The 24,014-nt window shown below is 44.2% G+C and overlaps 1 protein-coding gene across 1 annotated transcript in view; it reads left to right on the top strand.

Moving 5' to 3' along the window:
* Positions 1-24,014, top strand: part of THSD7A (thrombospondin type 1 domain containing 7A) — a 212,495-nt gene that overhangs the window by 166,291 nt on the left and 22,190 nt on the right. Inside the window, exons 12-17 of the mRNA XM_018555121.1 lie at positions 1,617-1,811; positions 4,554-4,817; positions 9,476-9,654; positions 16,374-16,379; positions 17,596-17,729; positions 20,210-20,363. Coding sequence (XP_018410623.1) covers positions 1,617-1,811; positions 4,554-4,817; positions 9,476-9,654; positions 16,374-16,379; positions 17,596-17,729; positions 20,210-20,363 — 932 coding nt within the window. The remainder of the gene's footprint in view (positions 1-1,616; positions 1,812-4,553; positions 4,818-9,475; positions 9,655-16,373; positions 16,380-17,595; positions 17,730-20,209; positions 20,364-24,014) is intronic.

Genomic DNA, 24,014 nt, shown 5'->3' with positions numbered 1-24,014 from the left:
TTACAGTACTTATAAAATGATTCTCATAACTAAATATAGAGTTCTAGCAACCAAAGACAATAGCCTAAAACTAATTTGATACTTTTTTTAGTGTTCTTGATTATTTTGTAATCAGCCATGAGGTGTCCTTTCCAATCCCACCCCATAAACAGGTCAATGCAGCATATAGTTGAACTTCCCATTCTGCGTTTTCAAGTTCTGTATAGGTTTTAATCAAGTGGGAGTTGTAAGATTCATCCCCCTACACATGGTGCTGATGGGCAAATATTGACAAATCAAGACATTTTATATGTCTGTGAATGTTCTCATTCATCCAGGTCATGGTATATCTGTAAAAAATAAGTCAAGGCAACTGGATTTGCTGTATTCTTTTTTGAAGACTTATTTTTTTTTACAGATAAGCCATTTTATAATTAGTATCAGCACTACGTTAGGCTGGCCATACACTTTTAGAATTTCATTTGGATGTTCATATGGTATAGTTTGCGAGAATATTCGATTTTTCCACCATCAAGTCTACTAATTTCATTCAGAAGCTCTTCCAAATTTCGCCCAGAGGAATCCCAGACACATCAAATAGATTTTTTTTCATCTAGTATAATTTTACATCCTGCTCCTTCGACTTTCCTCATCTCTGTGGTCAAAAAAGGTTATCCCAATAACCACCATTAGAAGATCAAAATGAACAATCCAAAAATGAAACTTCTCAAACTCAAAAATTCTACTGGATAGGCAGTCCTAAACCGATCTATAAAATGGTTATAGGACAGAATGCAATGGTCCAGGTGTTCAGCGGTCCAACACCCCCCCTGACCCAGTGCTCCAATCAACAGAGCTGCTTTGGCAGTGTGCGCCCTGTTGATTGGAGCACTGAAGACCTTGACCATTGCTCTCTGTGTTGAGCAGAGGTCTGGCTCTCTAGGGTGCGGCTAGCAAGGGGTATTTCAACCCTTGCTGCAGCAAACAGTGGTTTAAAAAAATGGCTCTTACACATCTCCCCGCCCAGCTCTTAGCAACCTGGGACACTCTAGCTGGTGTCCTGCCCAGCTCCTTGCAACCAGTGACGTCGCCAGGGGCCCATTTTGTTGTAGATACACCTCTGCACTTAACCTTTGGAATTCAGGGGTGGTACCACTGGAAGCTTAGTTTTTTGGTTTCCCTGGAGATGGGCTTCAAACTATGACACTGGTCACTCCTTTTGGCTGTTATGACACAAATCTCATTGCATATTTTGTATGGAGATTAACGGGCATTTAACTGTGCCAAAAATGCAGATGAATGAAGAAGGCCATAGAGTGAACAAAGTTGACAAATATTAAAATATGCCCCTCCTAACCCCTCTGATGGGGTCTATTTATAGAGCAGAGAATATGACTTTCACCAAACATTCTGTGGTGGAGAATCAATGGCTGTGATTTAAAACACATAGCCCCGGAAGATTCACATGCAGAGAATGTTTTCTGAATGTTAGATCCTCTGCTCTCTAAAAATGCCTCATAGTGTCTGAAGCAATGCTTGGTTTACCTGGTTGATGTTTATTATAACTGACAGCATGTTATTGCATCTCCAATACAAATTAAGTCAGTTGATTTCTTTATGTTTTTTTTTGCTTGCAGCTATAACGTGCCGCCGACAAGATGGTGCACAGCCTGAAATCACGGAGTGCCTCAAGCATGTTGGTCCTCTCCCGGTCCTAACTCAGCCTTGCCAGATACCGTGCCAGGATGACTGCCAATTTACTAGCTGGTCCAAGTTCTCATCATGTAATGGAGATTGTGGTGCCGTTAGGACCAGGAAACGCGCACTTCTAGGTATGCTCATAATCATAAAAATTTGTTTTCTTGACAGTACGGTCAGTGCTCTCCTTAAAGTTGAACTTCAGACAATCCTTTTAGAATTTCTCCTGAACTTTTGTTTTTTGCTGCTGTGTCCCTAATGTACATTTGGCCAGAGGGACATAAAGGAATTATTTACATGGCTCTGCCCACTATCCTAAAATGAGGAACAAACCCCTTGTTTTTGGGGATCTGTGATGGAAGTGAAACAAGTAAATAGCTTCTGTTTTCAGTAGACTCTACTGTGTCTCGGAGGGGGGGGAGGGGGTATTAAAAATCCCAAGAAATTATCTGAAGTCTTCAGTGATATGCTGCTGATGTCTTGGAGGTTTGACTGGGGTGAGTTTTAGAGATAATCCAATGCACATCTGATAAATAAGTCCCCGTGTTCTCTTGTTGGGTGCTGTAGTAACATGCTGAGGGTGCCAAGTTCACATAGCAAAGAAGTCACCAGCACACCAAAAGTCTTCTTCAAAAAATGCCTTTAGTGATGTTCAGTCATTATATCACAATACATAGCAACGTTTCAAGACCTCACAGGGTCCCTTCATCAGGCAAAGTGAACATCAAAGGCATGGCCAGGTAACCCCTGTATCTACACCAAGTATATGTTCCCTCACCTTGATTTAATCTGAGTGCTGGGAGATTTGCCAACTGTCCACAAAAAAATGTAGACAAATTAAAGTGAGTAATGTATTGTGTACAGCTGGATATGGATGAACATGTGGCACACTCCCCCTCTCCCATGTAATAGTGCTGCTGCCTCATTACTAGCACAGCACTGTAGTTTTGGGGCCGAGTACATTGCCTTGTGGTTGCTTCAGCAAATTGGTTTGGAGCCCTTTAAAAGGTCATTCTATGGCTGAATGGAGTGGCACAGGAGCGAGGAAGAACCTCCAGGACTTCACTAGAGTCTCCCATCCTATGGAACTCTTTACCCCAGCCTGTCCGACTATCTCCCACTCTGCCTTTAGGCAATCCCATTAAGACTCATCTCTTCAGGGAAGCCTATCCCACCGCAAACTAACCACTGAACCATCACTTTCTCAAACAATTCATCCCCACACAGCTACCTCCTCATGTATCACTTGCCCCTCCCTTTTAGATTGTAAGCCCTCATGGGCAGGGCCCCCCTTACCATCCTGTCTTGAATTGTATTGTAATTGTAATGTCTTCCTTATATTGTAAAGCGCTGCGCATACTGTTGGCACTATATAAATCCTGTATAATAATAATATACGCTGCTGAGGAAAGGAGAAGTTAAGTGAGCCAATTAATTTGCCTTTTAAAGTTAATTTGTGTTAATCCAAATATTTATATACAGTCAAATTGTTATATAACTCTGTAAGTATTTGCTGGTAGCCTCTTATAGTCACCCAGTCAGCTATCTCCAATGTGATGCCAATCAGCCTGGATGTTGTTACACACAACAGATATACTTTATAACATTATTACTAATGTGTTAATTCTAAAGAGCTGCTGTGGCCAGTTCAGTTGTGTTATGGTTATGTGTGCATAACAAGATTCAGCTGTTAGTGGGTAATTGCCCGTAAAAAAAATACATTTTACATTGCAAGCATTTCCTGAGGACAGGATGGAACCAACCCGGTACATGAGGGGTCATCTCCCGATTAGGGACAAAGACAACCGATGGCGTGAATATAGGCATAACTGCCAATGAAGCTGCTATGGGGTTTGAAGGTGGGAAGGAGGCTATTGAAACAAATGAAATGCTGAAGTCTACAGTCTAGAAGACGCACACAAGAAGTCATCAGGATAGCTAGTCACAGATCCCAGAGTTTGACTATAAAGCAACAACAGCGAAACATATGAAGGGTCAGTCAGTTCAAAATGTTATTGTAACTCTCACTTCAGTACCCGAGTTCAGAAAATATAGCTGGCAAGTGTAGCTTTGACTATAGCAGCCCCCATTTCCAATAGCCAAGCAGGCTTACCAGTGCTTGGTTGCCCCCAGGGCTTAAGAAACAATGCTATAGTTTTTGGACAGGTGGCACAAGGGACTGTGGGAAGGAAAAGGACAAGAGTGTCTGTGTTCCTCAAGAGTATCTATCATGATGGACCGGAGCACAGATATGAGTATTATGCAATTAAGTCCTGAGGCTGGAGGTCAGGACAGGCGGTAGGCGATAGACGTAGTCTAGAAACAAAACAAGGTCAAGGCAGCAGAAGAAGTGTAATCCAGAAACAGCTTGAGGTCAAGGCAGGCCACAGATGAAGCATAATTCAAAGACAGTGCAAAGGCAGTCTGACCTCAGGGCAGGCAGCAGGTGAAGCATAATCCAAAAACAGTCCGAGGTTGAGGCAGGCGGCAGATAAGGAATAGTCTGTAAAGCAGACATTATCGTCAGTAATAGAAGAACCCAAAGACAAGGCAAGGTGTCAGGGTGGAGGAGCCATGTAGCAACAAGGGTGCCAAGTAGGACCATGAGGGTGTGTCACGCTTTTAACAGTTATAGATCGGGATAAGTTGGATAGCCCACTGGTTTGTTATATCTCTTGGGAATTATCTGTGGGTATGCTATAAATATTTTCTGTAATATACATTTGATTAATGCAGAGTTGAGAACTCCACCCTATTAAAAGTGCACAGTCTCCACCAACAGAATGCCCTGTTCTGCTGCCATCTATGTAAAAGTATCAGAAAAAGTTTTAGATTTGAGTGGATGGACCTTTTTTTATTATTTTTTTTCAATGCAGGAAAGAGTAAGAAGAAAGACAAGTGTAAGAACCCCCAGCTGTATCCGCTGATGGAGACCCAATTCTGCCCCTGTGATAAGTACAATTCTCAGCCGGTGGGGAATTGGTCGGACTGCATTCTACCAGAGGGAAAAGTGGAGGTTCTTCTGGGAATGAAAGTGCAAGGAGACATAAAGGAATGCGGACAAGGCTATCGCTACCAAGCAATGGCCTGCTACGATCAGAACAACAGACTGGTGGAGACTTCCCGGTGTAACAGCCATGGTGGGTGTGCTTGTTTGTGTGTGATTTGTGTTAGAATTACCTTTCTCTAAAGAGAACCTTCAGTTTAAAATCAGCTGAATACATTCCAGGAGCATCAAAGGAAAAGGTGTGCAAAGTCTTAAATTTTCTTAAAGAAAGCTTGTTCACTGCCAGCATTCTGCAGAGAAAAAGTGTAAGCAGTGGTACCTCTGCAGAAGTCCAGCATGCCCCTGCAATTACATTTTAATGTGTACCTAAACCCAGTAAATTCAACCAAATATCTGTTGGCCTGTAAAAGGGATGCACCGATACCGATACTAGCATCGGTATTGGTGCCGATGCTGAGTATTTGGGCGAGGACTCATATTAGCCCAAATGCTCTGATGCCTAGCCCGATACTTCCTGTATCAGGAAGCCGGGCAGCGCGTCATTACATGGTGCCCGGCTTCCTGATTGGCTAGCAAGCCGCCTCTATGTGTTCTTGTCACATAGCGACGAGAAGCATGGGGACGGGTTCCTTGCTAATCGGGAAGCAGGATGGTGAGTCTTTACACGCCGCCTGGCTTCCTTAATGGGATTTCCGGTATCGGTTTTCAGTATCGGCGAGTACCGGAAAAAAAATATCGGCACTCGTACTCAGTACCGAAATACCGGTATCGGTGCATCCCTAGCCTGAACATCTGAACAGTCCACAGCAGAAAAGGTAGCATTGGTTTGTAAAGTTGCTGTAATGACATTGATATTAAGCAGTCTCATGTAACATGTCCCTAGTCTCCTACACTCTGTCTCCAATCACCCGTGTAATGTGTATCTGACAGTCATCTATATATACTGAATATTATGCACCATCTGAGGATATCTTAGGCTGCAGCTGAGGCCCCCTGTATCTAATAAACGGATTATCACAGGTCTACAGATTTCATGACGATGGACCCCTCCAGTCCTCCCTACAAAAAGGCCAATTTGTTGGGTGAAGCACGTCAAAGCAGAAGGATCCTGATGGGGTTTTGTCCAAACCATCTATATCAAAGAAGCTTCATGTGAATGCTAAATACACATATTGTGCGACTGCACCTTCTTCTTAATGTCATTATTGTACGTGGGCACTAGGGAGGAATTGTACGTGGGCACTAGGGATGAGCTTGTGTTTGGACCTAACCTGAGCTCCTCTGAACACAGAAGCTACATGGGCCTCCCACCCAATCAGCTGTGAGTCGGGGCATTCCCCATAAAAAAAGGGAGGGGATACTTGTGCTGACATCATTTACCCTATATGGGCACTGGTAAAAGTAATTTACGTAATATAGCCATGTAAGTATATGAAGTTAATGATATCCCTGCATTCAGCCCTTTGCTTACGTACAGCCGCAGGTGGGGAATTCCCTGGCCACACCTGATTGGGCTTCAGCAGAAGGAGTTTCTTCTGAGTTTGGAGGAGCTTCTTCCATGTCCAGAAGAGCTCAAGTTTGGACCGGCTTTGGTCTGAACCTGAGCTCATCCCTAGTGGGGAACAGAGGTGAGCTCTTCTATCCAGCTAGCACCCACAGATCAGTGGAATTAGCCTGTTAAGACTTTGCAGCGGCTTAAGTTTGGACTGTGGGACTTTAAAGAGACTTTGCTAATTTCAGGAGTACATAATCACTTTAAGGCTCTGTGTTGATGGGCTTTGGACCTGTGCCAATGGTATCAGATTGAGGCCGGAGATAATCCAGAATTAATTGACAGGTGCATTTGACCTCACTTGCATTTGATATGCCGTTGACCTCCATCTGACCTGCATTTGACCTCCTTCTAACTTGCATTTGCCTTGCAGTTGACCTACTTCTGACCTGCATTTGACCTGCAGTGGCCCTCCTCACTTGCATTTGACCTGCAGTTGACTTCCTTTTCTCCTGCATTTGGCCTACTTCAAAAGAGTTTTTCATTTCCATAGTCTTGTATGGTAATACAAAACCCATCTGATGTGAACAAAAGCCTGTCGTATCTAGTGACCTGCATTTGACCTCCTTCTCACTTGCATTTGACCTGCAGTTGACCTCCTTTTCTCCTGCATTTGACCTGCTTTAAATGGTTTTTGCATTTCCATAGTCTTTTATGGTAATATAAAACCCATGCGATGTGAACAAAAGTCTGTCGTATCTACTGACCTGCATTTGACCTCCTTCTCACTTGCATTTGACGTGCAATTGACCTACTTCTGACCTGCAGTTGACCTCCTTCTCACTTGCTTCAAATGGGTTTTGCATTGCCGTAGTCTTGTATGGTAACACAAAACCCATCTGATGTGAGCAAAAGCCCGCCGTATCTACTAAAAACTGATACATATTTGTTTTGGGTGTTCCGAGCCTTTAATGATTGTTTTGATGAACCGATTATTAGGCTACAGCATCTTTCTTTTATTACCTGACGTTCCACTCGAATCAGCACACACCCGAGTTTATTTTTTTGTCTATATTAAGTATATTTTTGCATTTGTGTTTTGCTCTTAATGAAGCCCCGCCCTCCATTACATCTACATATCCATCATCATCCGGAGAATTATTTACCGGTAGAATTTGGCTGTGCAGTCATAGGGAAAAGAAAATTACGCGGCCACAAACAGCCATTTAATATTCCACCTTCCCGGCTAATAATATTGTAAACCTCTATAAATTAGCACGTAAAGAGCGGCAGCAGCTCAGCCTGAGTTGAACCCGCAAATCCAGAAATTAATTTTCTGTAATGATTTATACTGCTGATTAACTTCAAGTAAGCCGAGCGGCGCTGCCCTACATAAGGAGATAAGGCAAGATGCGCTTCCAATTAATTATGCATGCTCCCCGTATAATTTAATGTTTGAAACAAGTAATAAAATGTTTTATTGGATTACATGGGGAGATAGCGCTCTCTGATTTCCGTTTTGATATATTACTTTTCTGCCAATTTCATACATTACTGCCGTGAAAAAAAAAAAGAAAAGCCGTTTGTGTCTGGATGAAACGTAGAAGACGGATGAAGGAGGCGGCTTGTCGGAATAATGCCCGCTATTCCGGGCAGATAGCGAAATATTAACATCTTCGATGGAATCCGATATTATTTTTTCTTTATTCAAATGCCGCTGAAATGAGAAGCCTGAAATGTGATATTGTAGATATAGTCCGGGCCTTATAGAATGGAAGTAGGATGGAGTGCTGTGGCTTTAAAGAACATTATCACTATTTAATGTCATTTTTCTATCACTTTCTTCCTTCTTAAAGCTGAGCTCAGAGAAATATTGTCCTCATACAAGAGTCACGTATTCTTCTTGAATCTTGGTGAGCTTTGTGTCTCTATTCCAGATCTGTGCAGTAATCCAGTGTGACACTTTACTTCCTGTAATGCATACCGGTCACTGCTGCTCTCTCTTCTTGTGCAGGGTGACTGGTCTTGTCTCCGCCCCCTCCTGTAATAAAGACTAGTCACTGCTGCTCTTGCTCCTTGTGCAGGGTAACTGGTCTTGTCTTTGGCTAAAGATAAGTCACTAGCACTCCAGCATACATACAAGTCAATATTTATTGACTACAAAGTGTCACATAATCACAGACGACGTTTCGGAACGGCATGGTTCCTTCCTTAGGCAAAACATAGGCTAGTCTCCGCCCCCTGCTAAAATAGAGAGCAGTCACTGCAGCTCTCTCTCTCCTTGTGCAGGGTGACTGGTCTTGTCTCCGCCCCCTCCTGTAATAAAGACTGGTCACCTCTGCTCTCTCTTCTTGTGCAGGGTGACTGGTCTTGTCTCCGCCCCCTTCTATAATAAAGCTAGGTCACTGCTGCTCTCTCTTCTTGTGCAGGGTGACTGGTCTCGTCTCCACCCCTCCAGTAGTTTTCTACAGGCAGCCTGTGGAGGGTGGAGCCTGTTGGGCCCCTTCTACAGCTCTGCTCAGTGATGATGTCACTGCTATTTTATGAGGGAGTATATGGGTTTGGTGCACACAAATTGGCTATTGAGGAATACATTTCAATGAATGTTTTTATGAATGGAGTTCAGTTTTAAAGGGTAATTCCACACAAACAAATAATGTTTTAGTTATATGATATCATCATATCACATGGATGCTCCAACAGTGGGATCTCCCTGCATAATTCCAAGCTCTTTTCCTGTCAACATGGGAGGTTTGGGTGTTTCAGGTCACCTATGTGCATCCCAGCTGTTTCTGTTACATTCCCCATATTCTAAAATGGTGTAGCAGTGATGGTGGGGGATACATTTTAAAGCTGAACTCCGGCCTTTCTTTCAGTCTTGCACAGTTGTGCCGGCTCCTCTCATGGACAAAAAATAGCTTATGCTGATTTCACTGTGAGCTTCTCCCAATGTGCATTAGAAGCTGCAGCAAGTCACATAGAGCCTTCCTCATTTCCTGGCTGGAGGACTTTCAACATCATCTAAGACTTTCCTTCCCAGCCTTACTGTCCCTGGCTCACCCCTTTCATTCACTCATGTCAATGCTCCTATTAATATGCTTGAGTCACTGACTGGGTACCAGGACACTGGTTTGGAATTCCATTAATAAGAAAAACTCCCATAGCACTGTAGTATTGTATAAACAAAGTGATAAAGTATGACCCCAGCTGAGCAGCACAGAGGAGCGGAGAGGTAAGGAAGTATATCAAACATAAAGATAAAAGTACATAAATGTTTATTGTTTTTTCCACCCAATTAGGTTACATAGAAGAAGCGTGCATTATACCGTGTCCCTCCGACTGTAAACTCAGCGAATGGTCCAACTGGTCCAGATGCAGCAAGTCCTGTGGAAGCGGGGTCAAAGTCCGGTCCAAGTGGCTTCGGGAGAAGCCTTACAATGGGGGAAGGCCGTGCCCAAAGCTCGACCATACCAATCAGGTACAGTAAATGTATTTCAGATAAATATCTTTGTATGTTCAGGTCTGTGTGATACCTAGTGCCAAGGAATAAGGAGTCCATCCATACAACTGTGTTTGTTGGGTTAAGTCACCTCTTGACTCCTTTTGTCTCCAGAAGTGAGATCTCCCTGCCATAGCTCTCAGCCTTGTCCTCGCCATCTTCCTGCCATAGCTCTCAGCTTTGTCCTCACCATCTTGCTGCCATAGCTCTCAACCTTGTCCTCACCATCTCCCTGCCATAGCTCCCAGCTTTGTCCTCACCATCTGCCTGCCATGGCTCTCAGCCTTGTCCTCACCATCTCTCTGCCATAGCTCCCAGCTTTATCCCCAATTTCTCCCTGCCAAAGCGTCCAGTTTTGTCCCCACCATCTCCCTCCCATAGCTCTGGGCTTTGTCTCCACCATCTTCCTGCCATAGCTCCCAGCTTTGTCCCCACCATCTCCTTGCCATAGCATCTGGCTTTTACCCCACCATCTACTTGCCTTAGCTTCTGGCTTTTTCCCCACCAACTGTGTTGGGTGGAGTTTGTTGGGTTAAGTCACCTCTTGACTCCTTTTGTCTCCAGAAGTGAGATCTCCCTGCCATAGCTCTCAGCCTTGTCCTCACCATCTTCCTGCCATAGCTCTCAGCCTTGTCCTCACCATCTCCCTGCCATAGCTCTCAGCTTCATCCCTAATTTCTCCCTGCCAAAGTGTCCAGCTTTGTCCGCACCATCTCTCTGTCATAGTGTCCAGCTTTGTGCCCATTATCTCCCTGACATAGCTCTGGGCATTATCCCCACCTTATTCCTGCCATAGCTTCCAGCTTTATCCCTGCCATCTCCATGCAAAAGCTCAGAGCTTTGACGTCACCATCTCCTTGCCATAGCTCAGAGCTTTGTCCCCACCATCTCCCTGCCATAACATCTTGCTTTGTCCCCTCTATCTCTCTCATAGCTCTGGGGACATGAGTGCAGAGATGTCTCATAGGAGACATATCAGTTTTGAGTGGCCAACTCCAGCCATGATAATTGATCAAGATCTTGCAGGAGGTCTTAAGCTTATCAATGTAGTGGAATGCAGGTCGATGTCGTCTATCTTTTTAAAACAACTCTGAGAGCTCTGAGTCTACTAGGGCTGCTTAAATCACATCCAAGCCAAGATGGCGGCACACAGCAGCAGTCTCAGGGCTTTTGGATGTCTACACAATGGAGGTTTTTACAGATAAATACCATGCATAAAATATAAAAAATGTACATGTAATCTTATAGGAAGTTTTTGTTGAGTCGAATCGTCTGGGGACAGGATCCCTTTAAGATTCCAGTGTAATATTTTAGAGGTTCTGGTTTGATTCCATTCACGAAGCTCATGTCACGTATGCCACCTTCATTGAATCTCAGAGCCGTTAGGTTGGTGGCTGATAGCTTGGTAAAAGCCAACAACCTCTCAATTTAGAATATCACCTGCAATTTTTGTGCTGCTTCTGAACTTGGAGGAGATGATAACACGCTACCGGAGGGCGGTAAATCACAGGGTGGCATTTTGTAACAAGCTGACCTCCCGTCCCGCAATCTCACAGATAAAAGCTTTTTGTTGTTTCTAAGACACACTTTGCAACTAGCTACACAGCTACACCGTGTCACCTGTATTTATTTCAAATATGAACAAAAAGCGCCAAATGAGACTGCTCCACCAGGATATGAAGTATGCAATGAAATGCAAAGTCTGTTTTACAAATGAAGCAAGTAATGGAAAGTCTGCAGGACGCTGCCCCAAACCAGCCAGGGGGGACTGCAAAATCTGGGGGAAAAACTCAAACAAGGGGCGCCTTTCCTGGTGCAGACAAATTTATTTAGATTAAAAGCAATTAGTGAATGTGAAGCATACTCACAAGGGTCGACATAATTACAGCTTAATAAGTAAATGCATGGACCAAGGAAGAAGCCAGTGATAGCTGCACAGTCATGTCTATGTGCCAGCAAGAAAGGCTGTGATGATGATGCGTTTCCGGGGTCACACCCCCTTCATCACATGATCTGATGAACGCAGGGCTGTGCTACCTGGTATTGTAGGTTATGGATAGTACACCCGTACCGGCGCAGGCGAAGGTGCGTTCGCCGAAAAATAAGTATAGGGGGAGGGAGAGGGGTCCAGATTGGAGGGTAATTCATAATTTAATGCATAATTGTGTCTTGCTGTAAGCATACAACAGGATAAGGCACCAAAGAAAGCTTAGGCATAAGGCCCTGAAGAAGAAGAAGAAGTCGTGGCCCTGAAAAGTGGACTTACCCTTTAAGGCTGGGTTCACACCTGGGCGTACGGAATATGCGCGTTTGCCGCACGTTTCGTGCCACACGTTTTTACCGCGATTTGCTTTAAAAGAAATGCGCGTTTACGAGGGCTATCCGGCTGTATCCTAGTGTATACGCGTGGAAAATACGCCCCAAAGAAGCCTGTACTTCTTTGGGCGTAGGGCGTTTTTTAAGCGCGTTCCTATGCGCTGAAATACGCCCAGGTGGGAACCATGCCCATAGGCAATTATTGGTTTTCACATGCTGAGCGTTTTACAGCGCGTCGATCAGCTCTGTAAAACGCCCAGGCGTGAACCAGGCCTGAGTCTTCCTGGAGTTCATCCTTTGATCCTCCTGTAGCAGTTGCTTAGTGAAGCATAGCCAGACGTTGCAACGCCATGGTGTGACCGCAGTAGACCACATTCCGAGCACATCCGTAATTTAACGGTGCGATAACGCCATATCAGCAATTGTATCCATTTAATAAGTATAACCTTTTCCTACATGCAGTCATTGAGGGCGAGGTTCTGGCAGTCCCACTTCTGGGGCTCCCCTCCCTCTAGAGAGGCTTCATATTATTATTTTTATTGATTAGCATACAGCAGAGTGCAGACATAATCACTCCGCTTATTCCGGGAAAACCGTGAACCAGCCCCGGGGCTGCCTGGCCATTATCTTGGAAGTGTCACCTTCTGTTCTGTGAAGCGCTCTGCTTTATTGCAATACGTTGGAAGCAATTGGTCAAAATGACTAACTGGTAATTGAAGACGCTTTTACTATCATATTTGCTGCCATCTGAGTCCGGTGGAGGGTCTGCTGGGAAGGATGATTAATCTGCGACACGACTGCCCCCTGGAGGATGACTGAAGTAATGCAGGATCCTTTCCGTGGAATGGTCACTGTGCTGGAAAACAAAATAAAATTAAAAGAAACTCTTTTTTCTTACTAGTGTATCTTTTTTGTCGCTGGGTCTAAGTCCCGTTTGCTCTGGTGCAGTGAACAGCACTTACATCAGGCGAGCTCCAGTCCGTTTTTCTACATTGCACCACGCTGTGCATCACACCAGCCTTGATCTTTCCCTATTACTGACTTAGCATGCCTTGTTCTGCAATACGTCTCTGTGTGTTGGCAGCCATTTTGGTAGAGGCAGAGTGTTGTCTCCTCATATCCGAGCCTCCAGCAGGGAGAACTGAGTTTAAGAAAGTACTGACGCCTCCAAAATCTCCTGAGACCAGCAGTCAGAGGCAGCAGTGCCTTAGATCTCACATTGCAGATGTACAGCTGTGAGGCTGTAGGCACAGGAAAGCCTTAGCACCTCACATGCCAGGAAGTGCTTTGCAATTTTTCAGACCGAAGGCAGATTTTTTCAGAGTACTACTTGGGCATTTTTTAATGTTCCCTATGACATAGCAAATATTGGCCTTTGGGTTCAGGGTCATTTTGACACTTAAAATGAAAATATCTGTCATGATAGGTCCACTTTAACCCTTTTGCTGCCAACGACGTATGGCATTCTTGCTGGCAGTGGACCCCTTTGAACAGTGGGGACTCTGTTTACATGTGTAAAGCCGACTGTCAGCTTTACATAGGAAGCGATTCTGGTGGCTGAGTTGCCACCAGATTGCTTCCATGGGTCAGTGTAGTGCACCCCTCACCCTCCCCGACATCCCCGTCTTGCTTTATCACGGGTGCCGGCGGGAAAGGATAACGGCGAACATCCATTCGCCAGTCTCCTCCATGCTGAATGGGGCTGGAAGTGATGCTGATTGTATGAAGCTGCAGAAGCCGGGGAGCACAATCTGCAATCCAATAGCTTCTTTGGAGGGGAAAGGTGACACTAGGGGTCTAATAGAGGTTTAATGTACTGGTTGATCCTTTATTGCTTTCCATCCTCCTTGAAGTACATTTGGTGCCCCATTAAGGCTCATAAATGCGATGTACCTTTTTTATTCTTATTCTCTTATTTTGATTTTATGGGGTCTGCTTTTATGCGCACTGTCTATCTACCGCCATATTATCCGCTGTATTTACTTCTGATTGTTTTTTATGGACCATTGCTTTATGCTTTTGTATAGTACTGTTACTATTATATACCAATTTCAATAAAACTGATTCAGCTCTAAAAGACCCCTAATGTAACCTTAAAGAGCACCTGTCACCTCCGATGTACTATTACATAGGAGGCTTGTAAGTGTGGATTATAAGATGTGTGCAAAAAACGCTTTGGCAGTGAAAGGGTTAAAGGAGCTGTAAAGTCCCAGCGTATCCTCTCCTGTTATAACATCAGCATTGTAATAGGAATACATACTGGAGTTCTGGATAATACAATCAAAGCTTGCTTGAAAAAAAAAAACCTTGCTTGAAAAAATCCCTTTTATGTAGTGAGCGCTGCCTTCTGTCTGTCCATCATTTCCAACAACTTCTTGGATTCCCAGTGTGCTTTGTGTCTCTTTCCGAGCTACATGATGTGATGCAATCTCCATTTCGCAAGACTACATATTATTATTATTATACAGGATTTATATAGCGCCAACAGTTTGCGCAGCGCTTTACAATATAAGGAAGACATTACAGTCACAATACAATTCAAGACAAGATGGTAAGGAGGGCCCTGCCCGTGAGGGCTTACAATCTAAAAGGGAGGTCCCATCATGCATTGTTTCCAGCAAGCAATGATGATGTTACATTGTTCAGATGTTGAGTTGTAAGCTTGCGGTATACTGAGATGCCGCAGCTGAAGCGGATCCCGACAATTATGTCTGGATCCGCCCAGCTGCGTGAGTGACAGCTGGCTCTGCCTATCTAGAGGCAGAGCCAGCTGTACCCGCCCCCTCCCCCGTCCGATCCGCCAGTCAGCGCTGGCGGATCGGAGCGGGGAGGGGGGAATCCAGCCTCTCTCCTGTCACGGCAGAGAGCCGTGACAGGATCGAGAGGTGAGCGAACGCCGGTATCTGTTCGCTCACTTCTCGCTCTACTGAGCCGACCTGTGAAAAGCACTCACCTCATAGTTCTCCTTTTAAAGGGTTATTAAACCGTCAGGTTGTTTTGTATATATCTACGGCTAGCAAGCAGTAGATATATGCAAAAACTTTTTTTTAAAAAGAGTTTAATACTTACCTGTGTCTTCCCCGCACGCTTCTGTCTACAAATCTGAAAAATCTCGGGCGGTCGCAAAGGATCTTGGGGCAGGCGCATGCGCAGTTCAGATGTTCGGCCCGGAGATGAGGAGAGTCACAAGGTAAGTCTATGGATAGCGTGCACCTGCACAGACTCCATGGGACAGGAAGTGCCAGCAAGCACAGAGGAGTCAGCGCTGGATCGGAGACACGCAGCAGCGCTGGAGGGAAGGCTGAAAACGTCAGGATAGGAGAACTATGGGGAAAAGCCCTGACCCCATAGTTCTCTTTTAAGGTAAGTGCTGACACTAACATTGGGGGAGGGGGAAACATGTATACTTTAATGTCACTTTAAGTTTTAGATTGTCCTTGGTCAGCACACATTACGGCGCGGTTCTTGCTTGGGTTAGCTTGGTGAATCGGAGTCATTGTGAAAAATAATATACTATGATATATAAAAAGAAGAAACAGAATCCAACTTTGTTTCTTCCAGCGAGGAAAACAAACCTTCTCTCTTCCCGTAGTTTTGCATATTCATTCTCGGGCCATTTATATTTCCTCTCCATCTGAGCTGTTTTCCTGCATTTCTTTTAATCTGCTTTTTAACACCGTCTGTAAACTTTTCCAATTAACGGAAGGCCATTTTGCAGTTCTGACGGTGAGCTTATTACACCTGAATGTCATTTGACGTCTGGCCGCAGGCTTATTCTTCCTTGGCTGGTCTCCATGAACTGGTTTTAGCTAATTAGGTTTCACAATTGCTTATGAAACATCTTGCAGCAACGCCGAGCCTGAGCCTAATACCTTCCAAAATTACACATCTCCCCTCTTTTCCTTTCTTGTATTCTTTTTATTATACACAGTTATAAGTGAAATTCTACTTTTGAAAAAAGTAGAGAAGAAAAAAAAAAGAAACCCTCCGGGTCAGCTCTTCACGCTGCAAGGATCTTAGCAAACTTGATTGCAGCTCCTCACCTGCATCTGTTCTGGAAATATTCAAGTGGATGTACACCGGATCTCTAAAGTCTCATATTAGCTGTAACATGTTATTGTTGTTTCAAAAATAGTTTTGAGTCTTTTTAAATCTGCAGCTTTTATTGAAAGAATATCTGTTGATCCTGCCATGGAGGTCCGTGTTCAGACATTTTCTGCTTCACGCTGACCATTTGCGCGCTTGAGTTGTCACCCTATTTTGTGGAATTACCTCTATCTATTTGTTTTTCATTTTTTCCTTTTTATGTCCATTCTAAACAATGCATTTTCTCTCCTCTCTTATTCGTTATGTGCTGCCTTTGGATTTCATATGTGCCACAGGCTCAGGTAAGACCAACTGCATCATTATTATTGTATTTTATTCATTCTCTTTATTTATTCTAATGTTTAAAACTAATTACAATTAAAGTGACACTTAACTCAGGAATTAAATCTTAAAGGAGAACTATGGGGTTAGGGCTTTTCCCCATAGGTCTCCTAAGGGTAACGGGAGGACACAAACTAGCGTCATCCCATCACCCAAAGCTCATTATACCGCGGGCTACAGCTCGCGGCATGCTGAGACGCTGCAGCCGGGACGGATCCCGAAAATACTGTCTGGATCCACCCAGCTGCGGGATTGACAGCTGGCTCTACCTATCTAGAGGAAGAGCCAGCTGTACCCGCCCCCTCCCCCGTCCTTTCCGCCAGTCAGCGCTGGAGGATCGGAGCGGGGAGGCGGGGGAATCCCTGCAGGAAGCCGTGAGTGACAGTCAGATCGAAAAGTGAGCGAGCGACGGTATGTGTTCGCTCACTTCCCGATCTACTGAGCCGACCTGTGACAGTCTCATTGTCACAGGTCGGCTAGAACTATGAGGCTGAGTGATTTTCACCCACCTCATAGTTCTCCTTTAACTATTAACAAGAATGTATCTTATTTGTGTATCAATCGGCTGTAGATCCTCAAATCAACTCTGAATTGGTGCTGACTCTGTTCTTCCTTCTGGAGGGGGGCTACTTTTGTTCCCCATTGTCCCTGTGTGTGTTGTAAAGTAGTCACCGCTCCAAGCTCGCTCCCGGGATTGACTACAATCCCGGGATTGACTACAATCTCTACAATCTCATGTTTAACTTTAATCATTTGTATTGAGATTGTATTGAGATTGTAGTCCATCCCCGAAGTGAGCTTGGAGCGGTGACTACTTTACAACACACACAGGGACCATGGGGAACAAAAGTAGCCACCCTCCAGAAGGAAGGACAGTGTCAGCAACAATTCAGAGAGTATTGGAGGATCTGCAGCCGAGTGATACACAAATAAGATACATTTTTGTTAATAGTTAAGGTACTTGAATGCTTCACATTTGAAAAGGAGGATACAGCTCCCCCTGCTGGCTGGATAGAATACTGTATATTATTAATAAATAATATTTCAAATTTACCTGCCAAAACAAATATTTTTAATTTTTTTTTTTTTTTTTACCATAAATAAAAAATTTTTACCATAAATTATCTATGCCATTTCACTGTACAGCGATACATTATTCTGTGCTGTGCTCTGCAGGTGTATGAAGTGGTGCCATGTCACAGTGACTGCAACCAATACGTGTGGATCGCTGAACCCTGGAGTATATGCAAAGTCACCAATGTTGACCTAAAACAGAATTGTGGAGAAGGTGTACAGACGAAAAAAGTCAGGTAGGTGTGTTGGATCACTCCACCAAAAAAACAATGGCTGTTTCGGTGAATGCAGGCAGGTTTGGTTGTACGCTTGGTTGGCATGTGTTCTCCCACTCCTATTCAGAAAATTAGAAAATAGCCTGAAACAATAGCCTAAGAACATGCAACCAGAAGTGAAAAAAGTCTTAAAGAACCAGGAGCCTAACTAGAAATCACTGGGCTCCATGGCAAAATGTTGTGCCATGGGGCCCTGTCTAGTTACGCCCCTTGCAGAGCCCCATCTGCTGGCTGTCACTGACTCAGCAGCCGCTGTGAGGAGGAACAGGTTGTCAGTGATCTGGACAGCTGAGCGTTCCTCCTGACAGCCCCCAGTTACAGCCAGCAGCCTGCAATGCCATAGCGACCCAGGCGGCCCATCAGGGGGACACCTTTGTTCCTCGTCCTGGCTGGGCCCCCCCTGTGCCCTGGGCCCCATAACGGCCGCCTGGGTCGATATGGCGATAGTTCCGCCACTACTAAGATTCTTTCAACCATACAATTTGCTCCATTCACATACAGCCACAGCTTTATACATTGTGCAATACATTTTTACAGCTCACGGATGATTTTATTGTGTTTGGAGTTCTTCACAGGAGTGTGCTCTATACTACTAACATTAAAGTAGACATATACCCGAATTAACTGGGACAGGAAGTGAAAGAATATGTCAACATAGGGGTCACGCTATGCTACTAAACCACAAACATTTCTTCACTTCCCCTCACTTCCTGTGCCAGGTGACATCAATTGCTAGAACAGGAAGTGAGGGAAAAGCTCCCGAAAGAGGATTTAGGCAGCAATAAAAACCGAAGTGGGATCTCTTATTAGAAATAAAAGACCAAACTTATTTGTTAGTTTTTCTAGATTAGCAACACAATACTAACTTCTAACTTCTAATACTAACTAATGATTACATACCTCTCAACTTTCTGTGATAGTCAAGAGGAACACCTTGTAGCACAAAGTATGTAGGCAAAGGACTCACTCATGCCTTACCAATATTAAGTGCAGAAAAACAATTTTTATACTTAAATATCAATATATATAATACATTTTTTACATATGGGCCTATAAATCAGATTTAAAAAAAGGACAACTGAGGAAGAAAGAGGGACAGGGGGTTCCAAAAGATCAGGGACAGTAAAAAGCTATGTAATGATGCAACCCATCAACATTTTTCCTATTTGAAAACCCCCCCATGCCATTATAAATCACAGAATTATTTTTATATCAAATTATAATCAGTGATTTTTTCCCATAGACCTCCGTAGTTAATAGAGCATTCCAGTACTGCCATCTGCTGGACACATAAGGAACTGCATCAAATCGCGCATATTTTTCTTGTACCACCATATTTTTTAAACAGAGTTCCAGAATCTAATAAGGAGATGAGTTATTCCCATTTGTTTTAAAACTGAAATTACATAACGAAAGACAAGTAATGAATGCAAGTGTTAAAATGGGTTGCTGCTTCTCAGACACTGGAAGAGCATGAAAAACCCAACCATGAGAGAATGGATAAATGAACATAGTCTTATGATGCCTGTGGAAGAACTTACAGTTCAATTGTATGACAGATACGCACAATTTTCTGTTACCTGGGTTTCCTGGATCCTCTTTCAAGATAGTTGCCACTGTTAAACCCTGCTCACACTATGAGACTTCTGACTCTACCGTGAGCCTCAACCCACAATCTGGGGTGGGGGGATCCCCTCAGCACGTCCAGGATCCCCTTAGCATGTCCAGGAGTTCCCTTTCCTTATTCAGTGGAAAAGTGACCCCTTCCAATGGTGATCATTAGAAAGAATGCTCCTTATATTAGTGGTCATTAGAAAAAATGTCCCTTAGATTGGTAGTCAGTGGGAAGAATGCTCCTTACATTGGGGGTCAGTAGGAAGAATGCTCCTTACATTGGTGGAGAGTGGAAAGAATGCTGCTTACATTGGTGGTCATTGGGAAGAATGTCCCTTACATTGGGGGTCAGTGGGAAGAATGCTCCTTACATTGTTAGTCAGTGGGAAGAATGTCCCTTACATTGGCGGTCAGTGGGAAGAATGCTTCTTACATTGGGGGTCAGTGGGAAGAATGCTTCTTACATTGGGGGTCAGTGGGAAGAATGCTCCTTACATTGCTGGTCAGTGGGAAAAATGCTGCTTACATTGTTAGTCAGTGTGAAGAATGCTCCTTACATTCGGGGTCAGTGGGAAGAATGCTCCCCTACCATATGTCTGAAAAGATCATTGGTAGCTTATCTAAGAGGCAGAAATTGCTCAAGAAACTGCTAGCAAGCTGTGGAGGAACCCTAGGCTGATAGAGAGGCAGGAGAAACCCACCGAGAAAGGACTCAGAAAACATACTTCTGAAATTAGCTTTTAAAATCATCAGCTTGATCTTTCTCTAGAGTTCCGCTTAGAGTTTAATCTCTCTCTATATTTGTGTTTTTATTGCTCGGCCATCAGATGCATGCAGAACACGGTGGATGGCCCAGCTGATGTGGTGGAAGACTACCTGTGTGAGCCAGAGGAGATGCCGCTTGGAGCCAGAAACTGCAAGCTGCCTTGTCCCGAGGATTGCGTCATGTCAGAGTGGAGTCAGTGGAGCAAATGTCGTCTGGTAAGTAATGCAGACCTGTATACCCTTTTCTGATGTGTTCTGGCTGGTCACATGATGGGTCCTGTTAGTCTTAGGCCTAGTTCCAGCGATAAACGGTCCTTGATGCAGAGAGCATCCCTGCACCAATACGCTCTGAGTGCACAGCTCTGTGCTCAGGGGGCGGGGCCATCAAATCCTGCACTCACACTCTTTCCTTAGTCTTCTGGGTTGAGTGACACTGGCCATCTTTCAGCTTGGAAGACTGAGCCCTTCTTGGGGTGAAGAAGTGCTACTGTGGGGGCAGCAGACTGAAGGCAACTATTCCAGGCATCATTCCTTTTTTGTTTGTCAATGAGGGCCCAGGGAGGCAATAAATCATGAATTAAAGGCTTGGTCTACCTTTTAGACTTGTTTCATGTTACCATGGCCATCCCTACCTTGTATGCCACCTGAGGCTATAGAGCGGTGAAAGGGACGGTTGCTAATAATAGAGCTTTCAGGGGGACAGGGTTCCTGCAGGTCGACATTGGATGCAGTGGGATGGGCGGCTGTGGGACCAGACAGAGAGCCATGCCTCTCAGTGGCTCTCTGTCTGGTCCCGCCCAGCTCACTGACATCACTTGTTGCCAGGAACTCGGCAAGATGCCAGCCATAGCATCCCGCTCCGCTCCCTGGAAACCAATGACATATTTGAGCTGCGTGGGAAGCCAAACATAGCTGAAAGAGCGCCATATGTTACCATGAGCTCTTAGCAACCTGGGACACTGTGGCCACCCCTCATCCTCACCCCTAATGAGATGGCGCCTGAGGTGACCACTGCAGACTGCTTTATTATAGGGACAGCCCTGCCTGTTCCACCTATATTTAGGAGGTTACATAAAGCATGATCACGTTCCCCTAACCCTAACCGCCCTTAACTAAATCGTGAGGTGCATCTTCCAACAGCATTCTACTGGGGTTATTTTGGAGCGGCTGTGCGTGGTTCCACCCACACATCTGTGTCATCCATTCATGGGGATCAATGGATGAAAATACTACCGCGGTAGAGGGACTCAACAGGTTCCACCGGCAGCAGGGCAGTAACGTCACCGCAGTTGTAGTCCATTCAGAACTTCCTCCAGCCCCATAACAAAAGGTCAATACGTCCATCCAGACCAGGGGCTGGGGGTAACCCACGCAAGAGCCTGTACATTGCACCCGCAGTTCACTGATCGAGGTTGCAATGCTGTGCAGGCCTGAATGATATAATGTAATAAATGCAAATTTTTTATTTTATCAATGTTAGTTAATTTATTATGTTTTTTATACTTGGCGCAGTGAATCTTTAAGTCTGGATCTGGGATTAAATTAGAGCTTTTAGAATAGAATATATGAAGGATAATGTCCATTGACATTGAATCATTTTTTCAGGTTCCTAAATATTCATTTCATGTTTATACATTGGAACATTTTCATTACAACAGCACAATGCTCCGCGACAAACCTGGCAGCGTCCTAATTGAATATGTATTTCTCCTGCTAGTAAAGATAAAGGAACTAATAAGATGTCAGACAATGGGCGGTCATTAGAATACTAATTGTATTGTGCGCCTTTCACACTGCGCGCAGGTACAGAATGGGCGAAAGCTAATTAGTATGTTAATACTGCATTGAGATGCAACCGGGAGGACGGAGGTCTGGCAACGAGTTCTTTGAGATTAATTAGGAAGGAAATACAAATCACAATATTTATATAAGATGAAGCTTAAACAGGTTAATAGTTGATTAGGATCGAAATATATTTTTTGTATTTGGAAAATATTTTAGATAACACCAATGCTCCACTTCAGAGTGCGGATATAACCAATCACTTCAATCCCTGCGCCATGGGAGCTCACATCCTATAAGCCTAACTCAAGTTCAAGTGCACACTAGGGCTGATTTGGGTGGAAGGCACTTAAATGACCAGTATGCGTTTGGAATCTAAGCATACATACCCAAAAATATTAATGCACAATAGACACGTGTGATTAGTTTAGTTCCAAATCAAAATTCAGATGAATTTTCCGAAATTTGGACAATCGGGCACATCCGAATTTCCGAATCGCAATGCATCTGAATGTGTCCAAATCTGAATTTAGGTTTACGTATTTCGGATCCCGTCCGCATTTCATTCGAAAATTAAACTGAATGGGACATGTGACTTTTCTGGCCAATCAGATGTGTTTTTCAGTTTCATGCATCAATAGGTCAGAACATGAATTTTTGTTACGGCAACATGGGAGCCATATACTGTATATACATATAATACTAAAGCTGAGGCTCCGAGACCCGAATGCCATTCAGGAACCGAATTTCAGAATTGCGTTCTGGAGCTCCTGCATGCTATTTGGAAATTTGGATCCCGAATGCCATTCAGGTCTAGGGACTAGCTTTAGTATTAATATCTGTAGATGGTTTTCTGTGGTATTCGCAGCAAATATTTGTAAACTCATCCAAAACTAACGAAAATTAGTATTTCGTCCAAATCCGAAACCCGATCCGAATACCGGATCACAAAATAACGAAATATCCGAACCGAACCGAAATTTTCCACAGCTTACATGTCTAATGCACAATTACTCTATAACCCAAAAACAAACTTTGTTTTCTTCCATGAAGACAACCTTAAACACAAATTGGAATTCTTGCGAGAACTTTATTCAGCAAATCAATTTTTAGTTTCACATTTCTTGTTCTATTTTATATTTATTAGTAGTATAAAAATGCTTACAACTCTTGAAGCAAGAGGATTCGTTTTGACTCACAATTTTCATCTGGATAGGATCGCCATCTCCGGAAGATTTAACAAGCCAGAAAATCTTTGCTATCAATGATGAATGTGTGGTGCCCCCTTGTGGCGACTTGTTATGCTATTTCCCACACTGGCCTACAGTAACACAATTCCAGCCAAGGGCAGTGGGAAACCCAATTCCATCACTCTGACTCCACTCTCTCGGCCTATAGGCCTTGCTGAGACACACACACACTTAGACATGACTTCGTTGAAAGGGGCCCAAATGTCCGTGGTTTAGACCTGGTCCATTGGAGGGTGCCTGGAACACCCAGCCCAGGAATCACTAGGGTCATGAGTTACAAGGCGCATAGTCCATGTTCAAGAGACCCATCACCACCACCAGGCTGGCTGACCTACCTGTACAAGGCCCCTCCAATTTCCTGGACATTCTTCAATCCATAAGAACAACAAAACTTAGTCCACTATCATCTTTGGCAAACAGAATATGGCAACAGAACAGTCCATATTACAGTTCCACCTTCCCTGCCTGGCCATGTCCACTTCTCTGGCCCATTCTAGGGAGTTTTCTGGATACACCGGGGAAAGAACAAGCGACATTCCTCCTAAAAAAAACACTGCAACATGGGCAATTTCATTGTCTCAGCTGAGGCCCTATCTGTCCCTAAAGGGTCCAGGAGGCCCAGTCTTCTGCCTGTTGGTCTTTATCCACCTTTCCTCCCGAACTCCACCCCTTCTTGCTTTATATACCCCTAGCTAAAGGGCGATGGGGACCTCCATGCATCCCCATAAATGAAAGGAGCAGCACCAGGGACTTTTAAAGGCTTCCACTTATTATCACCACCTAAGATTGTCCTTATCCACCTTTCTTCCCAGGTCCCAACCCCTCCTTGATATAT

The sequence above is a fragment of the Nanorana parkeri genome, unplaced genomic scaffold (genome assembly GCF_000935625.1).
Source record: "Nanorana parkeri isolate BGI_ZX_2015 unplaced genomic scaffold, ASM93562v1 scaffold184, whole genome shotgun sequence".
Taxonomy (NCBI): domain Eukaryota; kingdom Metazoa; phylum Chordata; class Amphibia; order Anura; family Dicroglossidae; genus Nanorana; species Nanorana parkeri.
The sequence above is the reverse complement of the archived record's forward strand: the minus strand, read 5'-3'. Positions and strand labels throughout refer to the sequence as shown.